The 21,444-nt window shown below is 45.9% G+C and overlaps 1 protein-coding gene and 1 pseudogene across 6 annotated transcripts in view; both read left to right on the top strand.

Moving 5' to 3' along the window:
- The first annotated feature begins 11,036 nt into the window (after positions 1-11,036).
- LOC118636046 lies at positions 11,037-11,525 on the top strand (annotated as a pseudogene).
- Positions 11,526-21,038: 9,513 nt separating this feature from the next.
- Positions 21,039-21,444, top strand: part of TAF1 (TATA-box binding protein associated factor 1) — a 54,580-nt gene continuing 54,174 nt past the window's right edge. For 4 of the 6 annotated variants that reach the window (XM_036270376.1, XM_036270375.1, XM_036270373.1 and 1 more), the window contains exon 1: positions 21,039-21,256. In XM_036270376.1, coding sequence (XP_036126269.1) covers positions 21,077-21,256 — 180 coding nt within the window. In that variant the 5' untranslated portion in view covers positions 21,039-21,076. The remainder of the gene's footprint in view (positions 21,257-21,444) is intronic. The other 2 variants (XM_036270379.1, XM_036270377.1) reach the window with 1 other exon arrangement.

The following is a 21,444-nucleotide window of genomic DNA, read 5'->3' as shown; positions in this document are numbered from 1 at the left end:
GGCCGACGCTCTAACCGCTGAGCTGAACCAACCAGGGCTTTTTAAATATGTTTTTTATTGATTTTTTTTTTTTTTTTAGAGAGAGAGGAAAGGAGAGGGAGATAGAAACATCGATGAAAGAATAATACATGGATTGGCCACCTCCTGCATGCCCCCTACTGGGGATCAAGCCTGAAACCTGGGCATGTGCCCTGACCAGGAATCGAAACAATGACCTGTGGTGAAGGGGTCGACGCTCAACCATCTGAGCCGCACTGGCTATGCTGATCTTTAAAAAAATTTTTTTTAATTGATTTTTGAGAGAGAGAGAGTGAGATTTGTTATTCCACTTGTTTATGCATTCATCAGTTGATTCTTGTATGTGCCATGACTGGGGATTGAACCCACAACCTTGGCATATTGGGATGATGCTCTAACCAGCTACCCAGCCAGGGCCGTAATGTTGGTCTTCTGTGTTCTTCTAACTTAACGAGCTCACGCTTCCTCAGCGCCTCCGTACTCTCTGATACCCTGGGGGTAATCTTCTCCAGGTCTTTCAATACCAGCTCCTTCCTGTCATTCACATCTCAGCCCAGACAGCACCTCTCATGATAGGAAATCAATTCATTATCTTGAAAATTCATCACTAAAGGGAGAGTAGCAAGCATCCTGCCTTTTCTAGATGAACTAGGTAACAAAATAGTAGCATGAGGGGACATGTCTTTTTACAAAATGATTCCAGTGAATAAAAAATAATAGTAAAATGAGAATATCACCATTCTGCAACCCTTGGTAGATAGTTATAGATAGCAAGCATCAACAGCTTCTAAGATGACAAAAAGGGAACCATCAAACACTATCTGTATCCTATAGGCGTACCAAAGGGATGGAACCCGAGTCTGATCCAGTCTTTGGATCTAGCTACCAATTTGCAGGAAATACAGAGGAGCTGCCTGATGCCTGTGTAATTAGAAAAATCCACAGTGAGACTGAGTTCTTCCACAGATCACCTCAGAGAGGCCTTTTAAAAAATCCTTACTGAGCCCTGGCCAGTTTGGCTCAGTGGTTGGAGCGTTGGCCTGCGGACCAGAGAGACCCCGGTTCGGTTCCTGCTAGGGGCACATACCAAAAACCCCCCCAAAAACAAATCCTTAATGAAGATTTTTTTGGTGCATTTTTTAAAATGATTTTTAGAGAGAGAAGAAGGGAGAAAGAGAGAGAAATATTGATCAGTTGCCTCCCATATGTGCCCCAACCGGGGATCAAACCCTCAGCCTAGGTATATGTTCTGACGAGGAATTGAACACGTAACCTTTTGGTGCACAGGATAACGCTCCAACCAAATGAGCTACCCAGCCAGGGCTCATGACCAACCTTGTTTCATCAGCTATATTCCCTTAACCTTTGCTCCCCCACCTACACACCAAGGTTATTCTGAAGCAAATATCAGCCATCACAGTATTTCATTTCATTCATAAATATTTTGGTATATATCTCTAAAATATAAGGACTTTTCTTAAACATTACAACAAAACCACCACTTCTAAAAAATGAACAGCTCTTTACTATCATCAAATGTACCAACGCTGTTCAAATTTTCCTGATTGTCTCATAAATGTTTGTGTGGGGTTTTTGTTTGTTTGGTTGGTTGGTTAATCCTCACCTGAGGATGTTTTTCCGTTGATTTTTTTTTTTAGATAGAATGGAAGAGAGGGAGAGGGAGAGGGAGAGGGAGAGGGAGAGAGACATTGATATGAGAGAGACACATCAAGCAATTGCCTCCCACACCAGGGTGGGGATCAAACCTTGAAGCCCAATAGGGGGTGTGCAGGAGGCAGCCGATAGATGTCTCTCTCTCACATCGATGTTTCTATCTCTCTCTCCCTTCCTCTCTCTAAATAATCAATAAAAACATTTAAAAAGCCCTGGCCGGTTTGGCTCAGCGGTTGGCGCGTCAGCCCATGGACCAGAGAGTCGTGGGTTTGGTTCCCGCTAAGGGCATGTACCTTGGTTGCAGTTTGTCCCCGGCCCCAGTTGGGGTCGTGTGGGTGGCAACCACTTGCTGTGTCTCTCTCACATTGATGTTTCTCTCTCTCTTCCTCCCTCTCTCCCTCCTGCTCTGTCTGAAGATAAATGCAAAAATGTCCTCGGGTGAGGATAAAAAACAAAAAAAACATTAAAAAAGAGCCCGACTGGTGTGGCTCAGTAATTGAGTGTTGACCCATGCAACCAAGAGGTCGCCAGTTGGATTCCCGGTCAGGGAACTTGCCCAGGTCATGGGCCCGATCCACAGTGGGGGGCCTGCAGGAGGCGGCCAATCAATGTTCTCTCTCATTGATGTCTCTCTCTCTCTCTCTCTCTCTCTGCCCCCCTCTCCCTTCCTCTCACTCTAAAACCAATAAAAAATAAATAAATAAAAGCTCTGGGACTACTGAGAGGAAGCTAAGTTTCAAGATCAGAGCTTTGAGGAAAAAAACATAAAAAACAAACAAACAATGAAAGTTGTATACTACCCCAACTCTTATTTTCTAGTTCCTTTTGTTCCCTTTCCAGAGACCATCACTATTGTCAGTTTATTGTGTATATTCTATACAAATCATGCATATGCAAGTGTAAGTGGGTGTATATACGTGTGTGCACACGTGTTTGGATATCTCTATCTGGTCTGGTTTATTGATGAAAATGGAAGTTTCCCTTTTTCACTTAAAAATGTCTATATCTGTATATCCATCTCTTCTCCCTTTTATTTCACAATTGATAGCAGGCTATTCAGTCTGTTTTTTTCACTTAATATATCTCTGAGATTGTGTCATATCAGTATATTTACAGCTGCCTTACTTGTTCATGTGGCTACATCATAATTTATTTAACGAGATCTAGATTTCGGGTGTTTCAAATATCCTATTATTACAAACAGTCTCTTTGAACATACTTATTTGTGTACACATGCCGGTATACTTGTAGGATAAATTTCTAGAAGTATTGGTTGCTGGATCAAAGTATCTTGTGGCAGCCCGGCCGGTGTGGCTCAGTGGTTGAACATTGACCCGTGCACCAGAGGTCACTGGTTCGATTCCCCAATAGGGCACATACCTGGGTTGCAGGCTCAATCCCCAGTAGGGGGCATGCAGGAGGCAGCTGATAGATGTTGATGTTTCTTTCTCATGGCTCTTTCTATCTCTCTCTCCCACTCCTTTCCTCTCTCTCTAAAAATCAATAAAACATCTATTTTTTAAAAGTATATTGTGGCTGATGTGATTTCCTGCCCAACATCCATTCCATGCCTTCCCCATGGTTTAGCAGTTATAAAGTCTGAAGGGGTATCGTTGATCTCACGCCCAGTTTTTGGCAGGTGGTACCATCATGTAACCCAGTCAGGGTAAGTCCATCCCCTTGTGCCTCAGCGACTGGTTTAGGCAACCCTGGCCTTAGCCAATCAATGCACACCACTGTCCTGTCAAGGAGATTGCTCAGGAATGGGCCACTGACCCAATTCAAACTCATGAAATGTTAGAGATGTTTGTTGAAGTATTTGGAGGAAGAATTTTTTGGCTTGTTTGTTTTTGTTCTTTGCTCTTCTGAGAGAGATAGCAGAAGGCCAGCTTTGTCTCTTCTTTTGGACAGTGTGACATGGCTGATGTGAAGCCTTCAAATGCCGCAGCCCTTCTGCTACCAAGAAGGGAGTCAATTTACCTTGAAGCTCACACCGTGGAAGGCTGAACTAACAGATGGAAAGAAATTAGGTCTTTGGTTATATTGTTGATCCATGGAATCAAACCAATTGCAAAGCCTGCTCATCCCCTGGAATTTGCAGTTGTATGAACCAATAAATCCTCTTTGTTGTTTTAAGCCTATTGGAGTTGGGTTTTCTGTTACTTACCAATAACAAAAGCATATTTACTTTTTTAAAAAATACTTTTTATTGATTTTTTTTTTATCCTAACCCGAGGACATTTTTCCTTTTTTTTTTTTTTTGTTCAGATAGAATGGGAGGGAGCAAGAGGGAGAGAGAGAAACATCAACGTGAAAGATACACATCAAGTGGCTGCCACCCTCACGACCCAACCAGGGCCGGGGACAAACTGCAACCGAGATATGTGCCCTTAGTGGGAACCGAACCCGGGTCTCTCAGGACCGCAGGCCAACTCTCTAACTGCTGAGTCAAACCAGCCAGGGCCTTTTTATTGATTTTTTTAGAGAGAGAAGAAGGGAGAGGGAGAGAGAGATACATCGATTGGCTGCCTCTTGCACATGCCCGACTGGGGATCGAGCCCGAAACCTGGGCATGTGCCGTGACCAGGAATCAAACCAGTGACCTTTCAGTGCGTGAGATGACACCCAACCCACTGAGCCATTCTGGCCAGGGCAAGGTGTATTTACTTTTAAAATGTTTTGACAAGTCGCCTTCCAAAAGTTATACTAATTTACAATCCAACAACAAAATATGAGTGTTTCTCCACACACCTGCAAAAAGAATGCATTATGAGTTTCTGATGTTGTCATTTTTATAGGAAAAGAGTGGTATCATATATATGTGTGTTTGTGTGTATATCTATATTTTTTGGTTAATCCTCAGCCAAGGATATTTTTTCCATTGATTTTTGGAGAGAGTGGAAGGGAGAAAAGAAGGTTGGGGGGAGAGAGATATATTGATGTGAGAGAGCTACATCGATTGGTAGCCTCCCGCACACCCTCCGACCAGGGTTGGGGATCAAACCTGCAACCCAGGTACATACCCTTGACCCGGAACTGAACCCATGACCCTTTGGTCTGCAGGCCAATGCTCTAACCACTGAGCCACACAGGCCAGGGTGGTATATTTTCAATATAAAGTTTATCATGAATAAGGTTAAGCTTCTTTCTAACATGCTTAAGTCTCATGTATTTCCTTTGTGTGTGTGTGTGTGTGTGTGTGTGTGTATACCGCTCATATCCTTTGCCTAGTTTTCTATTTCTATCTATCTTTTTCTTATTGTTTTGTAAAAGCTTTTCACACTACAGAAACCAGGCCTTTATCATATGGGTTGAAATATATTTTCTGAGTTTCTACTTTAGCTTTTGACTTTTTTTTGGTATTTAAAAAAAATATGTTTCCTTTATTGGTTTTAGAGAGAGAGGAAGTGAGAGGGAGAGAGAGAGAGAAACATTGATGAGAGAGAACATTGATGGGCCGCCTCCTGCACGCCCCCCACTGGGGATCAGGCCCACAACCTAGAATCCAACCAGCGACCTCTTGGTGCATGGGTTGACACTCAACCACTGAGCCACACTGGCCGGACTTTTTTTTTTTATCCTCACCCGAGGACTTTTTTTTTTTTTTTTAATATTTTGTTCAGATAGAGTGGGAGGGAGGGAGAGAGAGAGAGAGAGAAACATCGACGTGAAAGGGACACATCGAGTGGTTGCCACCCACACGACCAAACTGCAACCGAGGTACGTGCCCTTAGCGGGAACCGAACCCGGGTCTCTCTGGACCGCAGGCTGATGCTCTAACCGCTGAGCCAAACCGACCAGGGCTTTTTTGGTATTTTTTATAGCAAAATATATAAAACATAAACTTTATCATTTTAAAGTATACAATTCAGTGGCATTAAGTACATTCATAATGTTTGTATAACCATCACCACTATTTATTTCCAGAACATCATCATCCTAGAGAAACTCTGTACCCATTAAACAATAATTAGTTATTACAGTATTATTAATGTTTCTCTCCCTCTCCCTTCCTAACAAAAACATATTTTTTTAAAGTGCATGCTGTATGATTCCATTATATAAAACTCTAGAAAATGCCAACTAATATGTGGCGACAGAGAGCAGCCCTTATTCGTTCACTTACCTCATTTTCTTTCACCGCCTCCATCTTTCCCAACACTTTCAGTTCCCTGACTGCCTCTTATGTTAATATTGGTCTTGGGGGAAAACAGGGGCCTGGGGATGAAGGGGTGGCCTCACTTTTTCAGGTGGAAGGTGAGACCAGGGAACCACGAACCTGATCCTGGGGTCAGGATGAGCCAAGTGATCCTCAATTACCAGGAGGGGTAGTTTAGGATCCTGTGATTTGCAGACGGCGAGGGCGGCCTCGGGACTCCACTTCCCAGGAGGTCTCGGGGCGCAGGGTCGAGACTGCATCCAGACTGGATGGGACTGGATCGCTGCCCGGATGTGGCGCTGAGCCCTCCACCCAGCAAAATTCGCTGGGGGCTCTGCAGGTGGCGGTTGAACCTGCAGGATGACCAGCACTTTACCAGGTAATCTACTGAGAACCCCCAGGTGGTGCCCACTTCTGAGCTTTTCTCCGGTCTCCCCGTCCTTAGTATATGAGCCACACCTTGGATGGAAGGGATCTGAGGGTGCCATGGGCTGTCTGTGTAACGGGAGGGTGAGCCAGCTCTATTTGTGAATCAGATGGGGGGCACCCCTCTGCCCCGGGCTCAAGAGTCCAGATGAAGTCCCAGAACCCATCACCCATGGTGGAGAGGGATAACAGAGACATGCCCAGCGGGCTTGTGGTGGCTATTGATGGGTCACTGGGGTTGCCTCCTGGCTCCAGGTTGGGGCTTCCTTCCATCCCAGCCCCGGAGTCTTCTTTGCACTTGAACCAAAGAGATAAGTCTTCAATGTGAAAAGCTCCCCCGATTTAGAGGACAACTGAGTTGCAGAAAGTAGTAAAGAAAAACGGGGTCTTCTGCTGAATTGTGTTGGTTTCAGAGTGATTGCAAGTGCATCAGACTGAGACTTGCGGAAGGCTTGAGACTTGGAGAAGGAGCTACAAACAGCAGTACTTTGAGTGGCATTCTTGTCTCCACTGTTACTGGGTCTTGTACATCATGTCCAACCTAGGAGTAAGCTGACTGTAGTGTAGACTGTACTTGTGAAGAAGGAGGCTTTATCAGACGAGATGGGGAGATTTAGAAGAAACGATCAGCCCTGGCCAGTTTTGCTCAGTGGTTAGAGCGTCGGTCTGTGGACCAATGAGGCGCGGGTTCGATTCCGGTCAAGGGCATGGACCTCGGTTGCGATTCATGCCTGGCCCTGGTTGGGGTTGGCCCTGGTTGGAGTTGGCTCTGGTTGGAGTCATACGGGATGCAACTAACTGATGTGTGTCTCTCTCATTGATGTCTCTCTCTCTCTGTTTCCCCCCTCCCTCCATCCCTCCCTTCCACTCTCTAAAAATCAATGAAAAAAATATCCTTGGGTGAGAATTAACAACAACAAAAAAACCCTGAAATTCTATACCCATTACACACTCCATTTCCCCTTCCCCCCGCCCCCTCCCCGCCATTCATTCTACTTCCTGTTTCTATGACTTTGAGTCTTCTAGTTTCCTCATATAATTGGAATCATGCAGTATTCGGCTTTTTGTAACTGGTACATTTCACTTAGCATAACGTCCTCAAGGTTCACCCATGGTGTAGCACGGGAAAAGATTTCCTTCTTTTTTCAGGCTGAAATATTTATTAACCATTTCTTTATCCAGTCATCCACTGACGAACATTTAGGCCACTGCCACTTCTTGGCTCTTGTGAAGAACGGGGCAGTGAACACGGGTGTGCAAATATCTCTTTCAAGATCCTGTTTTCAATTATTTTGGGTATATTTTTAGTATTATTTTAAAACTTTGGAACTATGGAGAATTTGAAACTTATACACAAGTAGATAAAATAGTATCATGAGCATGTGGGCTGAATAAAGGAGTCAGTTGTACAAAACGGCCTCCCCTAAATACCTGGGGCATTTGCTGAACCCTCCTTTCGTAGAGAGTTTCTCATGGGTGAGCATGTTTTGAGTTTTGTTTCAGACCTGAGATGTTCTAGCTGCATTTCATCATCGAGGCTCTCAGCCATCAGTGCGAGTGCCCCGCCACAGGCCACATATACCAGGAACATCGGCAGATATAAACAAGTAGAAATGAGTGGGGATGCCTATTCCCAGCTATAGAGATGAGGAGCTGAGCTTGGGGCGCAAAGCGGTCTTTGTACCCAACACTTTTGCTCTGATTCAGCAACCCTCTCAGATGCACTGTCGTCCTGAAAGCAGCCACTTTGAGCAGAGATGTTTGACACTGGGTGATTCCTAGAGGAGGCTGAGCAGATGAATTGCACAAGCAGTGATTGCTCTAGGAATTCAGAGGAGAAAAATTAATCCAGCCTGGGAAAGTCAAGGAAGACTATTCTCAAGGAATGTGGTAGTAATTTTGCCGTTTCCACTGACCACGTGTGTTTGATCCTTGTGCCGATCCCTACACGGAAAGAGAGCGCTGGTGGGCAGTGAATGCCCTGGGACGGTTGCCTACCAGTCCTAAGGCGCCCCTGCAATTTCAGCGATGGGACCTGCACCACTGAAAGCTTCCAGGGGGAATGCTTCCCTGATCAGAATTGGCTGTGTGGGAAGAGAGCTACCCCTAGTGGGCCTGTGTGAAGCATACCCTGAAGGCCAACTTTTCTTTCCCGTGACCCAAAATGAATTGTTTTTTGTTTTGTCTATGATATGAGCCTAATATAGACCTTTGCTAATGAGACAACAGGATGGGGGAGGTGTCTATTCCCCCATATTCCCAAGGTGAGAAATGAATTGATTCTCAATTTGTGTTTCTATAATCAAATGCATATGACAATTTATCCCATTTCCTCTGCGTTCTGACACTTGAAGTTAATGCTATAAGGCTCCGGTCTGAAATTAGGGCAGTAGTTAAGAAGCTAAAAAACCTCAAAGGGAGGGGGGTGGGGGTGGGAAGAGATTAACCAAAGGACGTATATGCATATATGCATAACCAATGGACCCAGACAATGGCGAGAAGGGGGGCCACTGGGGGAAAAAGTTGGGGGGTGACTGTAATACTTTCAATATGCTTCTTGGAGATCATCTATGCCATGACATTAACCTGCAAATACGTTATTCATGAAGAAATGGACAACAGCATGGTGCTCTTATGACCTGTAGTTTTACTCAGAGACGGTGGGAAGTCTTGTCTAGCATTGTAATCGCATCAGAGAACTTTTGCCTTTCTCAGCAGAATAGTAGAATTATCATGAAGACATAGTAGCTTCTGAAACTTAAGCACTTCCTGTGTGGCAGGCACTAATAATTACTGCACCTGCATTCTTCCATTTAAGCCTCAGGTTGAAAATTTGTCCAACTTCAGAAGGCTTGGGAAAAGAGAGGGCTGGTTTTGGACTCCAGGTGGTCTGACCTCAGCGCTAGGATTCTTCTTCTTCTTTTTTTTTTTATCCTCACCCGAGGGCATTTTTCCATTTTTTGTTCAGATAGAGTGGGAGAGAGAGGAAGAGAGAGAGAGAGAGAAACATCAGTGTGAAAGGGATACATCGAGTGGCTGCCACCCGCACGACCAACCAGGGCTGTACAACCGAGGTATATGCCCTTAGCGGAACCGAACCTGGGTCTCTCTGGACCGCAGGCCAATGCTCTAACTGCTGAGCCAAACTGGTCAGGACCTTCTTTCTTTTTTTTTTATCCTCACCCGAGGACATTTTTCCATTTTTTGTTCAGGTAGACTGGGAGGGAGAGAGAGGAACAGAGAGAGAGAGAAACATTGATGTGAAAGGGACACATCGAGTGGCTGCCACCCGCACAACCGACCAGGGCCGGGGACAAACTGCAACCAAGGTACTCACCCTTAGTAGGAACTGAACCCGGGTCTCTCAGGACCGCAGGCCGACGCTCTAACCGCTGAGCCAAACCGGCCAGGGCTTTTTGTTTTTTTTTAATCCTCACCTGAGGATATTTTTCCATTGATTTTCAGATAGAGTGGGAGGGAGTGACACAAATATTGATGAGAGACACATCAATTGATTGCCTCCCGCATGAGCCTGAAGAACCTGTGACTTGTGGTCTGTGGGCCAGCGCTCTAACCGCTGAGCTGCACCGGCCGAGCCAGAGCTCGGATTCTTGTTTTTTTTAAATATTTTTTTCTTTATTGATTTGAGAGAGAGACACGAAGGGAGAGGGAGAGAGAGACAGAAACATCGATGAGAGAGAACATCGATTGGCTGCCTCCTGCATGCCCCACACTGGGGATTTGACCCACAACCTGGGCATGTGCCCTGACTGGGAATCGAACTGGCGACCACTTGGTGCAGGGGTCAGCACTCAACCACTGAGCCACACCGGCCGGGATAGAGGTGGATTCTTAACCACTTCTCTACATGGCTGATTCTGGCCGCCCACCTTTCACTCCAGTAGTAAGTGCTGCTGTTTTTTAGCAACAGAGGTTCCTATAGCCACTCACCCAAAGTGAGCGCCTTGTTTCTTTTCTTTCGGCTTTGGGAACCTTCTTTCTATACTTTCAAAAAAATTAATTACCATTTTTGAACACCTACTCTATTTCAGCACTTTGGATACAATATATTCAGAGCTTATGACCACAACGTAGCACAAACACCTCCGTATATGAATGGTTTTTAACACAAATACCTCCGTATATGAATGGTTTTTAAGCTTTTCAGGCTCGCAGCCCTTTTCAAGAATCTAATAACAGCTTTGGGTCTTCTTTTTTTTTTTTTAATCATCCTCACCCGAGGACATTTTTCCATTTTTTGTTCAGGTAGAGTGGGAGGGAGAGAGAGGAACAGAGAGAGAGAAACATCGATGTGAAAGGGACACATCGAGTGGTTGCCACCCACACAACTGACCAGGGTCGGAGACAAACTGCAACCGAGGTACATGCCCTTAGTGGGAACCGAACCCGGGTCTCTCTGGACCGCAGGCCGATGCTCTAACCGCTGAGCCAAACCGGCCAGGGCAGCTTTGGGTCTTCTTTCCAGAAAACTTCACTTACTCACATACATGTACGATTGCACACAACTTCAGTGGCGGCTTTTAGGACCCAGTGAAGCCTGACCTCTACGGTCCACGTAAGAACTCTTGCCCTGCACCACCTTCCGGCTGATTCTTCCGTGGTGTGCAGGGGATGGGCAGTGGGGTCACCTCCTGTCTTTCTCCTCAGAGACAAGCGTTTGAAGCCTAGGCTCTCTTACTGAACCCAGCATCTGGGGCATTCTTCATTTCCCTCTTATCAGAGGGCTCCAAAGGGAAGAATGCAGATAATCAAATGTGTGGTTGTAGGAGACGGGGCTGTGGGTAAGACGTGCCCCCTCATCAGTTTCACAACCAACGCCTTTCCCGAAGAGTACGTCCCCACTGTCTTTGACAACTATGGCGCCCAGACATCTGTGGATGGCCCGATCGTCAGCCCGAACCTGTGGGACACAGGTGGTCAAGAAGAGTACGACCAACTGAGAACGCTCTCCTAACCCCAGACCAGTATCTGTCATTTGCTTTTCCATTTGAAACCCATCTTCTTATGCCAATGTGAGGCATAAGTGGCACCCAGAGGTCTCCCGTCATTGCCCCAATGTACCTGTTCTGCTGGTAGGCACCAAGAGGGACATGCGGAGTGGCCTGGACACAGTGAGGAAGCTGAAGGAACAGAGCCTAGTGCCCACAACTCCCCAGCAGGGCACATCCCTGGCTAAGCAGGTGGGGGCTGTGAAGTATCTGGAATATTCTGCCCTGATGCAGGATAAGGTGCACAAGGTCTTTTAGGAAGCTGTCCGGGCTGTGCTTTACCCTGCAACAAAGAACACCAAGAAGTGTGTCCTCTTCTAGCTTCTGGGGTGGCACTTAGGGGCTGTACCCAAGGAGAATAAGAGGGGATCCCTTTGACAGCATTTGTCTCTCCTGGGAAGCCCAGGCTCCGGGTGACTCAGCTCACGAAGGGACGCAGACACAGGCTAGTCCGCACAGGGCTGCTTGGCTGGAACCTGTGGGGGACGTTTCAGTGCGTGTCCCGTCAGTGGGGTAAGAGGAGACACCGCCGAGTGCAGCTCTTTCCTGTCCTGGCCGGGCCACAGCTAAGCAGAGCAGCCTTGTTCTGTTCTTTGCAGACTTTCACTCATCTGCTTCTAAATCGAGTTTCAGCTTTCCTGGCTGTGTTCCCCATTGAGCAAGTGCCTCACAGAAGGACAGGGCTCTCCAGTTTCCAACTCATCGCCTCAAACTGGCTATCATAATTTAAAAAAACAAACAACTTACCTTTTTTTTGTTGTTAATCTTCACTTGAGGACATTTTCCCATTGATTTTTAGATAGAGTGGAAGTGAGAGAGAGAAAGAGAGCGCGAGAGAGAGAGAGAAATATCGAAGTGAGAGAGACATATTGTTTGCTTGCCTCCCACATGACCTCAACCGGGGCTGGGGATCGAACCTACCACCCGGGTACCTGCCCTTGACCAGGAATCGAACCTACGACCCCTCAGTCCATGGGCCAACCCTCTAACTGCTGAGCCAAACTGGCCAGGGCATATCATTATTTCTGAAAACCCGTGTATGTGCGATTCCTGGGTGTCCCCAGTGTTGACATGTTTTTCCCATTCTTAAGATGAGACATTTTTGTAAAACCAGTTAAGCAATATTTTCCAAAGTTCTGTGAGATGGTAATAGATGTTCCCTAAAAGGGTTCCGTGGTCAAATAAGCCAGGGACTAGCTATTTAAATAAAGCTGAAGAGGTTCCTCTACTGCTGGAATTTATAACTTTTACTAAATATGCAGCTTTTGCAGAACTTTCCTGTGGTATTCCACAACACCTATTTACATGTCTGGAAACAGCTTGAGATGCTGGGTTAATAGGACTAGGAATTCCCATGGCGGAGTCTATGGGGGAAAGCACAACATGGCCCTCCTCATGCCTTTGAAAGTAATGTCAGTCATGGACTCGTCATTGCTCCTCTTCTGTTCTCAGGAGCTAGGCTTGGCACTTGGTCAAGATAGTGCTTTGGATGTGGGATCTGAGGGTCAGATCTGCTATGAGATTCTTTTCTTTTTTAAAAGAAAAATTTTTAAATTTACTTTTAGAGAGAGGAAGGGAGAGGAAGAGAGAGATAGAAACATCATCGATGAGAGAGAACATCGACTGGCCGCCTCCTGCACGCCCCCACTGGGGGTTGGGCCCACAACCTGGGAACCTGGGCATGTGCCCTGACCGGAAATCGAACTGGTGACTTCTAGGTGCATGGGTCAACGCTCCACCACTGAGTCACACCGGCTGGGCTGCTATGAGATTGATAGCACTATGGCCCTGGTGAGGTGGAATTAACCATTTGAAAAGCTGTGCTGCTGAGGCTTCTGTGTGACCTTTTATTCTTTTTCTCACCTTCCGTTTTAAGGAACTACCACTGAAGGTGAACCTCCTAAGTAAAATCAGCCAATCAACCAGCCAACCAACCAACCCGAAGGTCTTGTCAGTCATTGTGAAGGAGTTCTGGTATTTCCTCTGAGTCTTCTCTTTTGCTGTCATTTCTCCGAGTTATTAGCAAAGCTACCTTGTTCTCTTCCTGCTCTTTCTTCCCTTGTCTGTACATCTTGGGTGTGTGTGTGTTCTGCCCCACGTGCCCTTTGAGGTCTTTCAGTTGCTCCAAGAGAGTTGGAGTATGTTGGATCTGGGGAAGTATGAGTCAGATTCCTTCTCCCATAGTGGTCTTTCTTTTTTTTGTTTTTTAATTTTAGAGGACATTTATTAAAGCTGGGGACAATGATACAAGGAAGGGCTGGGAAAACGAGCCTTGGCTGGTCTGCTTTGGCTCACTGAGAGGTCAGGGAAAAGGGGGCCTTGGGGACAGGCTCAGGGGGTTTTCCTGGGAGGAACTGCAGCTGCTCACTGCTGCCCTGGTTGCACGCCTCCCGGGTTCCTTAGCGTTGAGGAGATGCACGCCTGTGGGGAAGAAGGGGGGCAGTGCAGACATGCTCCTGGGGGAGAGAACACTTCCATAGTACTGTCGCTGACCTTTATTGGATCTGGAAGAAAAACTTACTTCTCCACCTGGCTGATAGCCGTTGACAACTCCATCGTGTCTGTACCCTCTCATCCTGCCAAAACAGCATGGGAATTTTTTAAAAAACCCTCACCCAGGGATATTTTTCCATTTATCTTCAGACAGAGTGGGAGAGAGAGAGAGAAATATGGATGTGAGAGAGTGAGAGAGACACATCGATTGGGTTGCCTCCTGCACCACCCTGACCAGGGCCAGGGACTGAACCGCAACTGAGGTACGTGCCTTTGACCAAAATTGAACCCACAACTCTTTGGCCTGCGGGCCGACGCTCTAACTGCTGAGCAAAACCATCCAGGGCTAGCGTTGGATTTTTGAGAGTTTGGCAGCTAAAAGGATCACATGCCTCCCTACCTCCCCCTGTGGTGGCTGAAGTGTCCCTGATTTGCTCTGTGATAGTCTTGCTGTGGTTTTTTGACAAGATGTGATCAGAGCAGCCTCAGGCTAACTGAACCTCCTGGATAGGGTTGCCAGAAAAAACACAGCAATGTTCTGCAGGACTGAAGACCAGCTGGGTGGTGAGCACACAAGGGAGTATGCAGATGTTGTATTATAAAGTTATACACCTGAGACATACAATGCTATTAACCAATATCACCCCAATATATTTAATTACAATTTACAAACATTAAAATGATTTTTACAACTAGTTTTTTAGTACAAGTATGTACCATGCAATATTTGGGACATACACTAAAATATTATTTGCTGTTTATCTGAAATTCAAATTGAATGGAGGCATCCTGGATTTTTATTGGCTAAATCTGGCAACCATAGAATTAGAGAATCTGGAGCCTGGAGGTCAAGGAGAAATCAAGTATTGACAGAAGAGAAAAGATTATGTCAACTCTCTCTTCTTCCTGCATTTCTTCTGGTTTCTCCTTTTCCTCACCAGGTACTCAAGTGTTTAGTTTTGTTTCCCTTCATCACTGTACACCACTTCATTCAATACTTCATTGGTGTGTATTTTTACAGCAGCTGATTGTCTAGAGCTATGGAGGAGCCAGGGCGAATAGTATGGTGTGGCACATGCCTTTTCTCTCAGTTCCAATGTACTGCATCTATTTCCTGCTGGGTGACCCAGGGCTTCCTACTGGAGGTAGGGGTTTGGGGGTAGGGGGTAGAGATGCTTTCTCTTTAAAAAAATTTTTTTCCTTTATTGATTTTTAGAGACAGAAACATCGATGGCCGCTTCCTGCATGCCCCCCACTGGGGATCGGGCCCATAACCTGGGCATTTGCCCTGACCGGGAATCGAACTACTGACCTCTTGGTGCATGTGTCGATGCTTAACCAGAGCCACACTGGGTGGACAATTTTTTTTCTTTTAATAGAAGGGAGAGAGAGAAACACTGATATGACAGCACAGCATCGACTGGCTGCCCCCTGCACGCCCTGCACTGGGGATCAAGCACACAACCTAAATTGTGCCGACCGGGAATAGAACTGGCATCTTTTCAGCGTGCAGGAGGACGTCTAACCAACTGAACCACCTCCACCAAGGCGGTGGCAGGGATTCTTTCTGAGCCATGTGTTAACTGGAAGAGTGAGAGTGGCCCTTCTCAACTAAGGCCCAGGAGCACTTTGGGAAGTGGGGTTGCTGTTGTAGAAGCAGGGTGACTTCAGCAGTCACCTGGCCTGCGGGCATGTGTGCCCTTTGCCCTGTGTGGAGCCCGTTTTCCCTCGGGCAGCCAAATGAAAGCCCTTATTGCTCGTCTCAGGATGTTCTGATCCATGCTGCTTGGGTGCTCACAGGACTTCATGGTGAGAGGGCCTAGAAGCATGGGAACCTTCTGTTTAGCTGCTGAAATATTTTAAAGTGGTTTTTAATGTAACAGTGCCTCCTGCTCTTCTTGCTGGCAAATTCCCAAATGTAAGCCTAGGTTTGGTTTGGGCAAACTTGTGTCCTCTAATAAACAGAGGTGTGAGCCACACGTCTGAGAGAATAGTTTTGTATTGGGCTGACGTGATGATCCTAATCATACACTGACATCTTTTTTTTTTTTTAATCCTCACCCGAGGATATTTTTTGTACAGATAGAGTGGGAGGGAGAGAGAGGAAGGGAGAGAGAGAGAGAAACATCGACGTGAAGGGACACATCGAGTGGCTGCCACCCGCACGACCAACCAAAGCCAGGGACAAACTGCAACTGCAACTGAAGTACGTGCCCTTAGCGGGAACCGAACCCGGGTCTCTCCGGACCGCAGGCCGACGCTCTAACCGCTGAGCCAAACTGGCCAGGGCTACACTGACATCTTGATTTTTATACTTAAAAGGATTTTGTATGAAGACTAACATGCTAGTATCACTTTTAAATAATTCATAATGGATGGTTATAAACTTTTCTGACTTTCCTGGGTCTGTTGCTTTCTAAAAATCAAAGCAATTCCACACACACACACACACACACACACACACACACCGCCCCCATTTTCAGTGGTTTCACCTCACACCTGTCACAATGGCCGCCATCAACAAATCATCAAACAAGTGCTGGTGAGGGTGTGGAGAAAAGGGGACTCTAGTACGCTGCTGGTGGGAATGCAGACTGGTGCAGCCACTATGGAAAACACTATGGTGTTACCTCAAAAAATTAAAAATTGAACTTCCATTTGACCCAGTAATCTCACTTTTAGGAATATACCCTAAGAAGCCTGAAACACCAGTCAGAAAGAATATATGTACCCCCATGTTCGTAGCAGCACTATTTACAATAGCTAAGATTTGGAAACAGCCCAAATGTCCATCAGTAGATGAATGGATAAAAAAGCAGTGGTACATATACACAACAGAGTACTATGCACTCCGTAGGATATCCTTTGAGATGACATGGAGGGACCTGGAGAGAATTATCCTAAGCGAAACAAGCCAAGCAGAGAAAGACAAATATTACATGATCTCACTTATTTGTGGAATATAATGAACGTAACAGTCTGAGGAATAGGGTAGTCCCAGAGACGTGGAAGTAGGGTACAGACTGACAACCCTCAGAAGAGGGGGGTGGGGGGGAGGAAAGAGATAAACCACAGAACTTACATGCATGTACGCATAACTGATGGACACAGACCCCAAAGCCAGGGACTGGGTGGGAGGGATGGTGAGGAGGGTGTTAATGGGGAAAAACAGGAGAAACATCTGTAAGAAAAATAAATTAATAAAAAAAAATGCTTTCCAACTTGGAAAGGATAGAATAACTATAATTGTTGTATTGAACATCACACCTGTGTGTAACTGTACTCATTTTTCTACATCAGACAATCAGTGTATGGAACTGTCTGCTCTGCTAACATTGATCTCTAGTTCTACCCCCAGCCCCCACCAACTCATCTCCAGGATTTAGCTTCATTTTTTGGTTTTCACTAATGAAAGACCAGTTAGTTCCCTGTAGGGGGTTTTTCTCATTTATTACACTATATTCAGTAAACAATTATCAAGCTCCTGCGGTGTTACAGGCATTACTGTACTAGAGGCTGGGGTCGTAAAAATAAGACATATTTAACATCCTTTGCCTCTCCTGGTTATCTCAGGAAAAGAGTCTTCCTCTGTTTGTTATAAAAATTAACTAATCCTGGCTGGTAATTGTATATAGTGCAGGTGCATTATTTTTTAAAAATATGTTTATTTTTTAGAGATAGATAAAAACATCAATCAGCTGCCCCTGCATTCCCCCCACTGGGGATCCAGCCCGAAACCTGGGCATCAAACCTCTCAGTCCATGGGACAAAGCTCAATCCACTGAGCAACACCGTGGGGATGCTGGTGCACTATTAAATGCACTAGGAGGGAAGAAAAAAAAACACGTTTTGTTTTGTAAGTAGCTTTACTGAGGTACAATTTACATACTTTACAATTCACCCATTTCAAGAATTCAACTTAAAGATTTGTAGTAAATTTACTGAGCATTGCAACTATCACTAAAGTCCAGTGTTAGAACATTTCCATCACCCCAGAGATCCCTCTTCATGCAGTTAATCCTTTTCCCATCCCCCAGCCCTAGGCAACCAGTTATCTACTTTGCCTTTTCTGAACATTTCATATAAATGGAATCAAACTATATGTGGCCATTTGGAACTTGCTTCCTTTATTTAACCTCATGATTTCAAGGTTAATCCATTTTTTAGCACATATGGGTACTTCATTTCCTTTTACTGCTGAATAATAGTCTAATATATGGATATACCATATTTTATCGGACATAGGATTGTTTCTACTTTTTGGCTATTATAAACAATGCTGCTATGAACCTTTGTGTTCAAGGTTTTGTGTGAACATGTTTTTAATTCTCTTGGGTGTTTTGTGTTTTTTTTTTAATCCTCACCTGAGGATATTTTTCTATTTATCTTCAGATAGAGTGGAAGGGAGGGGGAGAGAGGGAGAGGGAGAGATAGAGAAACATCACTGGTTGCCTCCCACACCCCAAAGGGGGTGGGAGAACTACAACCTAGGTATGTGCTCTTGCCCGGAATAAAATCCAGGACTTATAGTTCCGTGGGCCGATGCTCTAACCACGGAACCAAATGAGCTGGGGTGGGAATAGTTTTTTATGTAGTTTTTACTTTGAGCCACGTAAAGGTTTACATACTTTAAAAAGAAAGTTAGCCCTGGCCAGTTTTGGTCAGTGGTTAGAGCTTCGGCCGGCAGACCAATGAGTCACGGGTTTGATTCTGGTCAGAGGCACGCACGTACCTCGCACCTCAGTTGCGATTCATCCCTGGTCCTGATTGGGGTCTTGCAGGAGGCAACCAGTCGATGTGTCTTTGTCATGTTGATGTTTCTCTCTTTCTCCCTCTCTCCCTCCCACTCTATCAGAACAAAAGTTGAAAAATGTATTCGGGTGAGGATAAAAAAAAAAAAAGAAAAAGAAAATTATATAAAAAGGATAATAAAACATCCTAAAGTTGACTACAAACAGCAATAATTCCAAAGAGGGAAAAAAATGATTCAAGTAATTTTTTATTTTTTATTGTTATATATTTTTTTCAGGTAGAGTGGCGGGGGGGGGAGAGGAAGAGAGAGAGAGAGAGAAACATCGATGTGAAAGGGACACATCGAGTGGCTGCCACCCGCACAACCGACCAGGGCCGGGGACAAACCGCAACCGAGGTACATGCCCTTAGCAGGAACCGAACCCGGGTCTCTCAGGACCGCAGGCCGACGCTCTAACCGCTGAGCCAAACCGGCCAGGGCTCAAGTAATTTTTAGTATATCCTCAGTAGGATGTATTCTAAGGATAGAAAACTGAAAAGAACTTACTAACTTTATTTAAGTTTACTGTTGGAGTGGTATTGGTCTTATAATTTTGAAATCAATGAATATATTGGTAATGGGAACCAGAATTTTCATTGTAAGAGGAGCAAGATACAAATATGAAATGGGGAAAAGTGAGGGAGAACCTTGTGGTATTGGATTTGGAAATATTAGTATAAACTCTATTTTTTTTAGCTCTCTCTCCACTGACAGGGCATAACAAGCAATGATGCCCAGTTTCTAAACACCATTCCCCACTAAAAGGAACAGGGCTCCTTGGTGAAATGGCAGAGAATGTACAAAGTAAGACTGGAACATCTTATACCAAAAAACAAAGAAGTGATCAAAGACTAGTGGGTCATGTCGAAAGGACAAAGGAGCCAGAGTTAAGTGGTTCCCACTGGACAAATCTGGGAGAGTTTGAGCATCATAAAGGATAATGATGGTGCTAGATTATAATACATTAAAAATGTCAGAAAAGGGGTTAGTTCTTCTTTACTGGTAAAGTCGTTAATAAATGTAGAAGGAAGAATGAGAAAAATCACCCTCTTGCATTCTCCCAATATAATTGATTCAGGCAAAGATCATCAATGATGCTAAAAACCACCAGGTTCGCCTTGGCCGGTTTGGCTCAGCGGTTGGAGCGTCGGCCTGCGGTCCAGAGACCCGGGTTCGGTTTCCGCTAAGGGCACGTACCTCGGTTGCAGTTTGTCCCCGGCCCTGGTTGGTCGTGCGGGTGGCAGCCACTCGATGTGTCCCTTTCACATCGATGTTTCTCTCTCTCTCTCTCCCTCCTGCTCTATCTGAACAAAGAATGAAAAAGTGTCCTCGGGTGAGGATAAAAACAAAACAAAACAAAAAAAAAACACCAGGTTCAAGGGCTATGGGAAACCGTTATCACTCCATAGATCATTTCCTGATTACAAAAGGAAAAATATGCCTTTTCTATGGAGAGATCTGATGGTCCCCATTTTTTTGATGTGATCACAATTTAACATCACCCATATTGGTACACCTGGTGCCATCGGGTAAGCTGGTAAAATATTCAACCTAAATCAACTTGAAGAAACAATCAGATGAATTCAGAATATGGAATATTTTCAACTTGCCTGGATTCTTTAAAAAATGTAGTGTCGTGCAACACAAAGAAAAAGGCTGGGTTATGAGACCAAAGGGAGATAACCTAACGCAAGCCATGAACCTTGACAGAGTGGACCGTAGACTGAAATGTAAAATGCTCCAAGGAAAGGACAATTGGGGAACTTTAAATATGGATCGTATTAAATGATATTGGATCACTGTTAATTTCCAAAGATGTGAAAATGGCCAGGCGGTTACGTAGAAAAATGTCTTATTTTAGGCGGGAAGAATCGCGGTATCTGTAGCCCACGTTCGAATGGTTCCGGAAAACACCTGGGAAAACATCAACAATCGTGAATCGAGGTGAAAGGTCGGCTGCTCACTCTACTCGGGCTTCACTTTCACATTTCCCTAAATAAAACGGAGGGAAAAACTCACTTGGGTGGGGAAATGTCGATTAAAAACCACCAACTCACGAAGGCAGCCCCGGCACAGCACAGTTTACGGCCCGTTGCTCTTTGGGACCGAGGGGCGAAGTGACGGACAGCACACGAGGACCGGTTCTCATGCTTACTTCCGTGTACTGTGACGTAAGGGGGCGGCTACCAGGACGTAGTGCGCGTCATCCGGGCCGCTCCTTCCGATTGGTGGAAGATCCGGCGCTAGGAGACTGCTCCTGCGCAGATGAGTGGCAGGAGGCAGGACCGGACATTTCCTTTGACCAATCGCTTTGCACACGTCCGGCCTCCGCTCGCGGCCGGTCGAATCAAAAGGCGTTAGTAAAGTAGTAACAACAATTCTACTTTGTCCTAGGAAGACCGGTTCTTCCGGGTTTCTCACCCTATTCCGCTTCCGGCAGGGGCTGGGAAGGTCAAGGCGTGCCTTGAGTCACTTCTGGGCCACTGACGTTCGTATATCCGGTCTATGGGTCCAAGCAAGGATTTGCTGGTTCCCGCGGCTGCTGCGGGCGCCGCGACCGCCATCATGTCAGACACGGACAGCGATGACGACTCTGCTGGAGGCGGCCCGTTCTCTTTAACCGGCTTCCTTTTCGGCAACATCAATGGAGCCGGGCAGCTGGAGGGGGAGAGCGTCTTGGACGATGTGAGGGGTGGGCCGGGAGGGAGGGCTGGGCGTGGTGCGGCCGAGGAAACGGAGCGGGGCGAGCGGAGGGTGCACGGGGACCGGGGACGGGGCGCTGTGGCGGGCGAGCGGGGAGCGACAGCAGGACCCGCCGGTCGTGCAGTGGCGGGGGCGGGGCGGGGGCGGGGCGGACGCGCAAACCCCCGGGG

This window comes from Molossus molossus, unplaced genomic scaffold (assembly GCF_014108415.1).
Source record: "Molossus molossus isolate mMolMol1 unplaced genomic scaffold, mMolMol1.p scaffold_m16_p_2, whole genome shotgun sequence".
In the NCBI taxonomy this organism is placed as follows: Eukaryota; Metazoa; Chordata; class Mammalia; order Chiroptera; family Molossidae; genus Molossus; species Molossus molossus.
The sequence above is the reverse complement of the archived record's forward strand: the minus strand, read 5'-3'. Positions and strand labels throughout refer to the sequence as shown.